General features: G+C 37.5%; 1 protein-coding gene and 2 long non-coding RNA genes across 3 annotated transcripts; 2 read left to right on the top strand and 1 right to left on the bottom strand.

Moving 5' to 3' along the window:
* The first annotated feature begins 8,898 nt into the window (after nucleotides 1–8,898).
* LOC122409026 (abnormal spindle-like microcephaly-associated protein homolog) lies at nucleotides 8,899–9,237 on the top strand. Its single transcript, XM_043416222.1, has one exon. The coding sequence runs from the start codon at nucleotides 8,899–8,901 to the stop codon at nucleotides 9,235–9,237; it is 339 nt and encodes a 112-aa protein (XP_043272157.1).
* A 6-nt stretch (nucleotides 9,238–9,243) lies between these two features.
* Nucleotides 9,244–11,023, top strand: LOC122409329 (uncharacterized). The gene is made up of 2 exons (XR_006260655.1): nucleotides 9,244–9,923; nucleotides 10,448–11,023. It is a non-coding gene; the product is annotated as an uncharacterized lncRNA (long non-coding RNA).
* On the bottom strand, nucleotides 10,130–10,514 carry LOC122409330 (uncharacterized). The gene is made up of 2 exons (XR_006260656.1): nucleotides 10,402–10,514; nucleotides 10,130–10,277 (listed from the first exon to the last, which is right to left on the bottom strand). It is a non-coding gene; the product is annotated as an uncharacterized lncRNA (long non-coding RNA).
* Nucleotides 11,024–12,861: the final 1,838 nt, after the last annotated feature.

The following is a 12,861-nucleotide window of genomic DNA, read 5'->3' on the forward strand; positions in this document are numbered from 1 at the left end:
ATTCGGACATGCAAGCATTCGATAGAAACGGATGAAAAAAATTAGCACGACGATGGGTTCGGGTGCGGGGGAAATCCTCCAACTGCGAGAGAGGCTGCACGTCGCATATAAAAATAATCGGATTACGTAAGCAATTTTGAGTTACGTGATTTTTTTGACCGAGCGTTTCACGCCGGAAAAGCGCATTCCACGTACGTTTTTCAGAACACGTTTAACGACTCGTCTCCGCGCTTCGAGAACTCTCGCGAAACGCGCCTTTATTTTGCGATCATCCTTTTGCGAATATTGTTGTGATTTGGAGCTTCGGTTTTCCCATCGATCGAGAACTGCAAAAAAAACTTTATCCTTTTTTACCCGTCGATCCTTCCCACATAATCGCGGAAACATTCATAAGCGAGGAAATATAAGCTCAAGCAAAATAGGAATCTCGTCTCTCGAATAATGACTTTTCACAAATGTTTTTTTAAACAATGGATGAAAAATGGTTTTCCTTGCAAAATCAACGAACGTCATTCTTGCACGGATGCGTTGAAATTCAAAAGACAAGAATACGAAGACCGAGCAAAGGCGATCATTTTGTGATCATCACGCACGTCATTGTTTGCCGCTTCGTCACGCCATCGGGGCGTTAAATTGGCCTGATAATCAAGAAGAACAACGTAGCGGATTATCTTTTCTTTTTTTTATTTTATTGATTTTTCGTTTTTCTCGATTTTAAATGACCTCTCGTGCCACATAAAAGTACCGAGAAGTTGTGTGTCAAAGGTGGTAGTGCGTGCAAATGACAAAATAAACGAAAAAAATTAGTTAAATGGCATGAAACGTGTGGATTTTTCTTAAAGGTGAGAAAAATGGTGTTCAAAGTCTTCGGTTTGCATACCTGATCCGTGAAATCACGGGGAGTATATGCGTTACGTTGAGTATACGTGGCCATTGGAGCACGTGCAACGAGTAAAACGTCAATGCATGACGTCACAGCTTCAATGTTGCGTCATGAGCAATGTGTACTTGAATATCTGTCGCAAATAACTGCAGCTATTTGTACTTATTCGTCGAACACTATTTATAGGTGCTCGATGAAGTTTTTTCCTTAATTAACAAAATCAGGGCTTTTTTTTATTTCTCTTTATCTATTTATGCTTAAAGGAAGTAGCAAGTGACTCGAGACGTCGATTCACAATCAATCGACTACGACTACGAGTCGAAGGGATTTTTCGTACAAAAAGAACGACCGAATTGAGCCCGACGTAATTTGATCGAATGCGATTCCAGTCCGAACGACATCGGTCAAAAAAATCACTGTGAATGACTCGTGAACACTCCTAAGGGAAATAAAAGAAGCTTCGATAATAGCGGTATCCGAAAAGACTTTTTTTCGCAATCTACAATTGCGGATGTTGATTGTAGTTCTGCGCTCGCGACTGAATTAAACTGTCAATTAAGATCGTTAGCATAACTATTTCATTGAGGAAGGAACACGGATGAAGAGATAATATTAGAACGAAGCTCTCGTCAGGGCGTGCCGCCAGTCTGAATAAAACGTTATACATATATATACGAACAAGGTGTATAACGGTAAACACCTATATTTTGCATCCGCTTGTATAATAGAACTGTGAATAAACCCTCCGTTTATCCGCTCTTCCTATTCTCTTTCTAATTGACCGATCTCATTCGAACAGACAACAAATCGAGGCGATTATTCTCTTTCTTCTCATGAATTAATCGACGTTCCCAATGATTTACTAGTCTATTTGTGCAACGCTTATATAGGCAGAGAGACCTTTATATGAATATCTGAGATAAATACATAGAAATATTTGCTAAGTTATGCAGAAGCGCTGGCTAATATCGCGCCATTCTATTACATTTCACCAAAGTACATAATAATTTTGATGCCGAGAGCAGTTCTCTCAAATTTTACTATGCAAAACAGGCAAAATTTAGGTCTGCGACGACATTCTTACATCGAACGGTGTATCGATATCTGAATTTCACTCGTGCCTTTGGCAAAATGTTTAAAATTGGTCTATTGGACTGAACAAATTGGTGAAATGTCCAAAATTTTTGTATTGTTGAGAAAAGTAGTAAATCTTCTTTTCGACAAACATTTACTTATTTTCGAACGATGCATCACGCAGTAGTACAAAAATTTTAAACGTTCGCGAACACAAAGTCCGCTCATAAACAAAACGACTGCTTGCAATTTTACTATGTGCCACTATAGTTCATTTTCATGTTTATAGCCACATATATTTGGTGCGCGCATGAATTTTGCTATGCTATTGAGCAAAATTCAGTGCGGTAAAAAGGAAAATACGAAACTATTCAATTTTTCGTATAGCACAGAGAAACGATTAATGCTATGTTATTTCCTAAATTTTCATCAAATCATTTCATTGTTTACCATGTTTTTAATAAAAATTCGTTCGGTGTCCAATTTTGATATGGCGCAGCGCGTTATAATTACTAGGGTAGTATGGGGCAAAATGGACACTTAAGGGTTTAAGCAAGTTTCATTAATGAGCATATGATCTTTCAACTATTTTTGAGTCCCAAAATTGATGCCCAGTCCTTGTTTCCGGAATTAAAAAAAAAAAAAAAATTCCGGGGCAAACGAACACAGCCTCTACGAGGCATAAAAATCGAAAAATCGACATATTCCAAAATGCAGCCATTCCAAGCGACTGTTTCCGAATAGGATGTCAATTTGGTAATATGGAAAAAGAAATGGGGGCATTCAGACTCTATTCCTTGGATGTAAATAAAAAGAAATGAGTCAAATCTTATATATCCCATTTCTGTCATGTTTTTGAGGAATGCAAAAAATCAACTTTGGGTCCATCGTTCTGGGGGGTATATTTCGTGTTTGCACTATATCGGAGTCCCACTATTGATTCATGGTCCTAGTTTCCGGAATTTTTTCAAAAAAATTTTTCGGGGCACAAGGAAAACAGCCTCCAAGAGGCATAAAAATCAAAATATCGAAATTTTTCGAAATGTAGCAGTTTAGCAGACAGAAAAAAAAGCTCACCAAGGCAGCCAAGTCCTCGTCTTTTGAAGACGTTTATTCTTGCATTTTTTGCGAAGGTTTATATTCGTCGTCCTCCGAAGATTGGATTTACTGTGTAACATGCAAAAAATGGGCACACACCTTGTGTACAAGTGTTGAAGACGAAGATGTCAGTTATGAGTGCGATTTTTGTAAAAAATGAGTAAAAAACCTTTTTTCTTTTTTTACTTTAAAAGTAGTTTGGGATCTAGTTTGCTCTGAAACTTGAATTTTTTGGGGATGTCACCGTGGAATTCAACAATTTACCATGATTTATGGTCAGAACATGGTTTGGAACCGAAAAAAAAATGTTATGCATTTTATGAAATTTTAGTTTCGGGTAAGTCCGTTAATGGTTCTCCAAACTTTTGCATTATTTGACACACTCTGTATCGATTTTATTATTATTGTAATATCGAAATGGTCCGACGTTGCTATAAAAAAATAGTAATTTATCGTACGAAAGTCTCTCCGTGTACGAATTCATTAAACAATCACGATATTTTTATGTGAGCGTCGCGTTCAGATGTGCCACGTTCTCATATCGTCGATAGAAATTGATCCGTCATTGAATATATCTCTTTTATTGAAAGTGAGGATAAATCGTTTCGTCGTTGACGTCATTCGATGACGTCCTTCCTCGGTACATTATGAATTTGGGTTTATTTTCAAAGAAGATTGATGAGGACGCAATCAACGCTACAAAGGATATTCACACGAGCAGGGCTTGATCGCGACTTGCGATTTGTGCCTCTGCGACGATCGGTTTAACAACGACGATGACGATAAAGTGCCCCGTTTTATTATTAGCCGCTTAATAATGTAACGAGGATACCGAGCAGGAGAGGGGTGGTGTGTGGGCACGCGCGTCTATATCATCGTCGCAACGATATTCGTGAGGGTATCTCATAATATACTCGAAAATCGTGGGTGCACGTATGTATATATGTGAGAGTAGATATTTCTGCGGATATATCGGGTGTTGCGGGAAAACCCTCAAACCCGAAATATGAATGCTGCTTGGAGGATGCAACAACGGAAACAAATGTTTACGGTTAACCCAGCTCAAAGCCAAATCCAACCTTAACCGCACTGTGCCACAGTCCAAGCGAAGCAAAAATTCAACCGAGACTCAAAAGCAATCTAAGCCCAGATCGAATCCGAATACAAATCCAACCTTAAACCTAAATCCAAACCAAATTAAAAGCCGTTGTGAACCAAAACCCAAATCTAACCGAAACCAACCCAACAATCGAACCGACCTTCGTGATATTCGAAATGCAATTGATGTGACGAAGCCAGCTAATATGCAATTGAGTGATGTCCTGGCGCGATCGCAGTTTCATCAGTATCATCTCTGACTCGTGATTTTTGATCTGACTCTGATTTATAAAAATGCAATATAAATTTTATGACTACAGTTTAAAATCGTCTTTTTCATGTGTTTTTCAAATGTCTAAAACGCCATCCGCCACATTGAATTCCAACGTGACTTCATTCCGATAGCAAACAATCTAGATTTTTATCGTGCGCTTTGTGTTATTTTGAAATTTTACAGGTTATCATCACGTTGGACTTTTATCATTTATTTTATTAAAATCGCATCATGGGAGACCGTTTTTGTGAAAGTAAAAAGTACAAATCTATCAATAATGATAAATACGTCGACGGTGGCGATAAATCCACAATTTTTGTGGCGTTTTTATACTCGTATTATTGCATTCAGACACAAGACACCAATGATATACGTTATAAATCATTATTTTTACAAATCTTGTTAATTGGTCTTTCGCAGTCGTATTGTTTACTAACGGAGTGACGTCACAAATCGAAACAGCATGGCGACCAGCGTTTCCGTGCGAAAATTCAAATTATAAATAAAAAAAAATAGTTTTTAAGACACTTTTCGGCTTAACATGAAATAAAAATAAAAATTCTACTGGTTCATTACAATTTCAGGATTAATTCAAAACAGTTTTCAAATCAGTTTTTATTATCTAGCCACTGGTCGATCCAATAATGAAGAATTATCTTCCCTCGAAATCTTTTTCGCGACTTTACGGACACTCCCTATATAGAGACGTAAAACAACTACTGTAATGGGTTTCATGTGCGTAGAAATATAATGTCCCTGTCCCGAGACGCGTGTGTAAACTCTCGACGAAAATCATCGGAACAAATGCCAGACGTCCATTCCCGAAAGATCACGAGGTACGAAAACACCCTTGTACGTATGATTGGAACCAGCAGTACCGATTCGAACCAAAGATTAACGGCTTCTGAATTGTCAATTCGATCTAATAATAAAATCGTTTTCGATACTGATTCATGTATATTTAGAGAAAACATTCGTTTGATCGTACGAATTTCTTTCCGTTTCGTTCAATGATCGAAATGCTTTTTCACTCCTTTCGAAAAGACTCGTTATTTTGGTTCACTGTAACATTTTATTTTCCACGCCTCTTTACTGGTAGTAGTAATAGTTTATTTCCAAGTATACCCTTACGAATTTTTTCATAGTCTCCCCCCCCCCCCCCCATTTATAAAAGTCCTCGCTTACTTACTAGATATCTTTCTTTTCCATTCCGTATCTTTTCTTCAATTATAATTTTCACTTACATTTTTCCTCATCATCCATTCATATCCTCTCACAAACTCACACAACTCCTTGCTCATTTTTTTTCTTTTAGCACTCTATTTATTTTCTCCTCCATTCCTTCTCCTATTTTTTTCTATAGCCATCTCTCTAGTCCTTCTACCTCTGCCTTCCTCGTGTCCGCTTTTATTTCGCTGGGTTCGCAAATGTGTGCTAAAGTTTCCTCTTCTTTCTCACATTTCTTGTACATTTGCTTTCCTTGTACCCTTGGACTTTTTCCTTCCTATACTCTTACACGCCTCACCTTAAACCACTGCCACGTTTATTCATATCTTTTGACATCCGCGGTAAAAAAAATGAATAAAGTCTCTTTTAATATGAACGCATTATGTCAGAATTAAAGCGTGGGAAAGAACTCGTAGCTAAATTGAAATAACGAGCAAATGACAACAATCAAGCACGCGTAATGTATTTTTGTCGAGGCACGCGAGCGAGTCAACGAACAAAATGTTTTCTTTTTACATCGAGAAGAAAAATACATTTATGTCTCTCAATCTATGCCTATTGAGCTGATGAATTTATAGGGTTCGTAATTGAGATCACGAATCAATCGATGTACAGAAAAACAAGTGTCACCCTGGTTCATTCGTTACAAACAATCAGAAAATCATAAAAATATAATCCCGCCTGTTTTCATGTTAAAATGAGCTCATTCTTGTTCAAAGCGATTTTGGACTTCTGAAATGAAATAAAAGATTAATGAGATTACAGTAATTAAATTGGAAATTATTTATCTGAAATTGATCTGGAGCAAGACTAAGCTCACATGAGAAGAGAATCATCACAAAACTCGTGTGAGACGATGATGTACTGTGCTTGCTCAATGATGAGAATTTAAGATCTTGTTGATGAGATATCACAGATCTGGAGCAAGACTAAGCTCACATGAGAAGAGAATCATCACAAAACTCGTGTGAGATGATGATGTACTGTGCTTGCTCAATGATGAGAATTTAAGATCTTGTTGATGAGATATCACTATAGAGTTGAGGTAATTGATTTGAGAAGTTTGAGGAGGAAATTCATTATAAGATTAATTGAAATAGAGAATAACACAAGCAATCAACTGAATAGAGAATAGAGTTTGTCACACATACAAACGATGTAATATTGATCCAACAAAAGTACAAATGATAACGAAAAGATGTTTAGAATACCTGATGACTACAATTCTTTAGAGGGAATGAATGAATAGAACTGAAGACTATCGTGACGATATGGATTGATTGAATACTTCGATAACGTTTTCTTTACGTCCTTTTTTTTATGATAGTCAGAGAACTGTCTCCAAGTAAAACAAGCTTCTTCACGTCGTTCACACTCAATTCAAAGAAAGATCGGATCATCAAACGAACAAACTTTTTTTTATTTTATAACATTTTAAACATTTCAAATGGCGACTCTTTCGATTTATGATACGATATTTCGAGTAAAAATGACGACGAAATCGATACTTTGATTCTCTATTTTCGTATGATGCAAATGATCGAAATATCAATGGACAAGTAACGCATATAGCCTCGCGAAAAGTACCCACGTAAATGGGCAGGAAATAAAAATTTGATGACGCAGCTCTCCCGACGAACGAGTGAGGCTTCTGTCAAAGATTTTTCTAACAGCACGCCCAAATTCGCCAATGTCACCGGTCACCGTGCCCGATACATGTAACAAAGGTGTACATGGAAAGAGCCTTCGAACATGGAGACACTCTGATACATCGACGAAGACGAAATTATTCGAGCAACTGACATTTAAATTTTTTCCTTTAATATTCTCTTCATGAAAAGTTCTGCCAACTAATTTCCTTTTTTTCCCATCTGTTGAAATATTAATCCATCGATTTCTCCCAGCTCGACCTTCATCCTGTTGCCATTTGAATTTATATTCGCTCGTGCATATTCCATATGAAAGAATCAATTCGCAAGGGCAGTATAAATACATTTCATTATCTTTTACTTTTAATTATAGCGTTATACGCGCGGACGTAAATGGTAATGCTAATAATAGACACTGTGCTCGCGTCATTGAACATTCGTTATTGTATCCCGACCAATGCAACGTTTTTTCAAGAGTCCGTTTTCTTGACGTCTCGATTATTACGTTACGGGTATATGACGAAATAAGAGTCTCGACTGAATCGGTATCGCGATCGCATTAGCTATTCGCTGCTCGCGCGCGCTTCGATCGGGTTACTTTTTCCCAGATAGATCAACGATCCAAGTACATCAGAAGATCAACACCGGCGAGTGGATGAAATAAATTCTTAAAAAACCAAAAAGAAAATTGTGGAAAACGAAAATTGAGATCCAACGAACCGGGTAGCTCGGAATACCGAATGGGAAAGAATTTTTATTCTTTCATCGCATTGTTGATTCTGTGCGGATACCAGAAATTTGTTGGGTCACGTCCGAGTTCCGATCCCGCAAGTTCTTTGTGTGTAAATCTTCCGTGCAGTTTTCAATTCCGTGAGAAAAAAAATTGAAAAATCTTGTTCCTGTTATGAGAGCTCAAACGTTTATGTTTTTTATTCATCACGAGATTATCATCACGGAAATCGGGACAATCCTCGTGGATTATTGGCCAACGACGACGACGACGACGACGACTCGAAGTCTCACGACTGTGATAATATAAAATTGCGCGGTAGAGATCTCTGACACAGAGCTAAACGGAATGCGCAGGCGCCGCAGAGACCCGCGATTTGATCTCGACAAGCTCTGATAGAAAACCAGTGAGTACTCTGCCGCCTGAACCAGTCTCGTTTCGAACACGACTCGAGCAAAGTGCGAGAGTTTCATGTGACAATCGTCGGTGGAACATAAGAAACGGGAGGAATTTAAACTTCGAAGACAAACGGACTTTTTATAAACGAAAAACCAGACAAAAATTATAAAAGGAAAAAACACTTGAAACATTTTTCGAACTTTCCGAATAAACCATCTAACGAATGATAACCAACCAATTTATGACAGTTGTCTAAAAAAAGGGGGTGAAAATTCGTTTTTTTTTCAACTCGTCGTCACTAATGTTTCGGATTGCAAGAATTTTGGTGAAAAAACAATAAAATTCTTATCGTAATATACCGGAATTGCGGTCGAATTTAACGAGCGATCAATTGATTACGAAGTGGCGAAGAAAGAACAAAATAGCGCGGGGTAAAGAGAGAACTTAAAACTAGAGTCGATTTCCTATGTCGGAAAATCTCATCGAGGACGAGATGAAGGCAAATTCAGCAGCGACGAAGATCCAGGCGGGTTTCCGGGGTTATCGAGTCCGCAAGCAGCTCAAAGATACAAAGCCCATCCGCGATATCTCGTCGTCGGATATAACGAACGAATCGAACTGTTTGGTGGGTCAAGAAACCCGGAGAACCTCGCTGGAAGAGAAATCAGCGACGAAGATACAGGCCGGAATCCGCGGCTTTCTTGTTCGCAAAAGACAACAAGTTGCCCAAGCTGCCGCGACCAGGATCCAAGCTGGTTTCCGAGGCTTCCGGACGAGGAAGGCCCTCAAGCAAAACGGCCAGTGAGATTAGGACGGAACGCTCCAAACTTCCCATATAACTCTAAACATTTTCACGAATCACGATAATTATGCTTATTCAATAAGAACTTAAGAGCAGACTTTGAAAAAGACTTTGAAGAATTTTGTAGATTGAACGAACGAAACACCGAAAATAAGAATCCTCGATGACATCGTGACCTCAATACGTGAAAAAAATGAGTTCGAAAGTTGCCAAATTAGATCTTTGGAAAACGGTGTAAATATTTATGATCTTGATACGATTTTTTATCGAATTATTCGCTAAGTTGATGCATATTTATTGATAAACGGATTGTGGCTGCTGATGGAGAACACTTTTCATGTGCCATCGATTCAATGCTTCTCGAGAGGAAAAATAAGAATTCGAGAATACCAGATTCGCGCGAAGGAGAATCGACCTTCAAATGAAAATCATCGTTTATCGATTGTTTCGGTGCGAGGACATTTTTCAAAACTGTTGCTCCGTCATGAGACTATAAAACTTTTCAAAAATATTTCGTGTGAACAAAGTGTCGACGTCCCGGTATTGAACGAGTGTCAAATAAGTTTGATCTGTTTTGCGATATTGTCTTCATCGATCCTCAGCTTACGATTTGAAGAAATCCTCTTTGCGACCTCTCGCGACCTCCTTAAAGATCTCGCATTACGCATCTTGCTTTTCATGCAAAACACGTAAGGATTTCTGCCCTGTTTACATACGTCTGATATTTCAAGTGGTCACTGCATTCGAAAAATGATCCGACGATATACACTTACTTGTTTACCGCCGCTAATTTTGTACTACGCTTCAGAATTATGCTGTAAACATTCATCTTAATAATAGAATAATGGAATTTCTCAATGAATGGAGAGGGTGGGATTGAAAGTACAGCATAAAATGAGTACATAAAAATCAATGAATTATTCTTACAATTCTTTGTTTAAATTACAATTCTTTCTTCCTGCATTCAATTATTCAGATTCGAATGACTTTCGATAAATCATCTAAAATGGTGAAAAAAATAAAGTTGGGTGTCCTCAGTCAAACTGAAAAAAAATCAGAGACTTATGAAAAAAATGAAAAAGCTAAAAGCATGGATGAAACGATAGTTTGAAGTTTCATCGCGGAAGCAAAAATTGTGACCAATAAAAGCTGAATTGTCCATTTTACCGTTATTAAGGAGTGGAAACTAACGATGCACAATTGTTTCTTGCAGTCTCGTCTTCTCTGATTGTGGCTGAGACACCGAAAAATTCGTACATGAACGTCGTCGGAAGTTTCAATGTCGATGGCATTGATCCAGATTGGACGTGCTCGTTGAGCAATAAGATTTTCTTTGGCATCCGTCTTTGCCAGCAGACGGTCCATCGAGTATTTCGATCAACATAAATCATCGATGTATTTGCAAAAGAAAAGATAGATAAGAAACAGACTTTCTCGATCCTCGAAAAACCTCGATCAACGACGATACAATAGAGAATTAACAAATGACGATTCAACTTTATAACAAAACCATTTTCACTGTCATTGCTCACGCTACTCTTCGCGTGCGTGTCAAATAAACTTTACATAGTAATTCGTTTTCTTTCCCGCGATTCCCGTACACCCAACAATTTCTTTTATTTTAATACACAAAAAATAATGTTATTATTCCAATTTCTTTCCTTGCTCTTCGCTTCGTTTCGTCCCACCTCGCTCCGGCATTTATTCCCACGAAAATGTCAACCGAAAATTCCGATTCAACAATTTTTTGTACATAATTATGTATGAATGAAGATTTCATGAAAAATAATGTTTCGCTTGATTTCTCTTCTGAACCCGACCATTTTTTTCGTCCCGACGTTTTCAGAGTAAATTGAACGGTGACATTTATTATTGAAAGGTGATATGATCCGAGTGAGGGAACGACAAAAAATCATTTATTTTCCGAAGTACATGGGATAAAGTTCAAATATAAAGGACGATGAAAAACAGGCACGAAAGCAAAGAAAGCTCAAAATTAAACTGAGTCTTGACACTTTTGTACAAATATCAGAATAAATCGCTTCACCGCGCGTTATTTACCCGCGTTCGATCGATAAATTCCCGACTGTTTCGGGTAAAGTAGATATTAAAGCTGAACTATCGTTCTGCAGAGGCTATCCTCTTCAGATAACACAGAAAGCTCTTCAGTCTCTGCGCCAATCCACGATTACGAATAACCAGAGAATCCAAAGTCATCCAAAAGAACGGATACGAAAAGTATTTTTTTTCTGGCAAATTTCCATCCTGCGAGCATTGACTCTTCCGCTGGAGTTTCAACTCGAAATAAAAACTGAATTCCAACCATTTTTGTGGAAGCAGCACGAAGACATTCGATTTTTCATTAAACTGCGATTTAAACTCGAACTTTGCTTCTCGGAATTGGATCTAAAAATCAATTTTTCGAGTGACCATTTGTTACGAATTGATATTAACAAACGACAAAACAGGCCGCACATGCTGGAATCAGTAAACTCAAAATAAGGCTCCGCTGAAACAGAAGTGATATTGAAAATAAAATCTATCTATAAATAAGAGAGGATGCTAAAATAGTACGCTAAAATTCTTCGAACATGAAAAATAAGTATCGAGTGACTCTCGATTAAATAAAAAGATGAATTCGTTGACAGCAAACGCTTATTTACAATGGATGTATCCAGGTGGCTCGAGCCTTTCCAATATAATGCAATATTAGAAAGAAACATTACGAGCACTGCAAGACAAAGGCATACCGTAGGTATGATTCACGCTGCATGACAATATATCTGTACAGTCAAAGCCCTCTTTATTTCCGAATAAAGGGAGTGCAGATCTTAAATTTTGTGGTTGGCCAATGGACTAAAATTTTATAATATAATTAATGGGGATTGATTTGGCTCAGGCGAGGCGTGCCATAGACCAGCCTGAAATCCTCCCATGGAAGGGAGGAACGACTCGATGGGGTAAAGTCTATTTAAATTGGGTTAAAAGACGCCCCGATGGTCTTTTCCGTCGTCTTCTGCCAATGTCAATTCATTGTCATACTTAAATTTTCGCATGTCGACGTTACGCTCAGTTAATTCGCAAATCTTTACAGAAAAGGACTTTGTCCAATTATCTGCTAAATATCTCGTATCAATCCGAACTTGGAAAAATTTCAAGTAGGAATCGCAAATTTATAACTCAGTAACCAAACACTACGAATTTACTTTTCATTGTTTTTGATCAAACTGCAAAATCTATTTAAGGAAAGTCATACGTTACTTGTGATTCGAAAAAGCAATTGAACTTTTTTGCTCTTTTCATGATCAAAGAAACGATTATAATTTATTCTCGCAATTATTAAAATTATGTTCAACTTATTTGTTGAGATTGATAAATTTTTAATATAACAGTCATTTTTTATTCATATACGTATGCATATCTATGTTATAAACCATCTGGCTCATGGTGTTGGCAAACCTTCCATCGTTTATATCGTTATTACTCAAATAAGTGTTTTTCTTTTTTCATTCGCAAGTGATTTTCACGGGTAACAAGGCTTTTTCAAGACATCATAGATATCTAAAAACATTCTATTTTCTTATTTTCGTTTTTGGCTCTTTAAGACTATGGATCAGTCGACTAACC

This window comes from Venturia canescens, chromosome 4, assembly GCF_019457755.1.
Source record: "Venturia canescens isolate UGA chromosome 4, ASM1945775v1, whole genome shotgun sequence".
In the NCBI taxonomy this organism is placed as follows: domain Eukaryota; kingdom Metazoa; phylum Arthropoda; class Insecta; order Hymenoptera; family Ichneumonidae; genus Venturia; species Venturia canescens.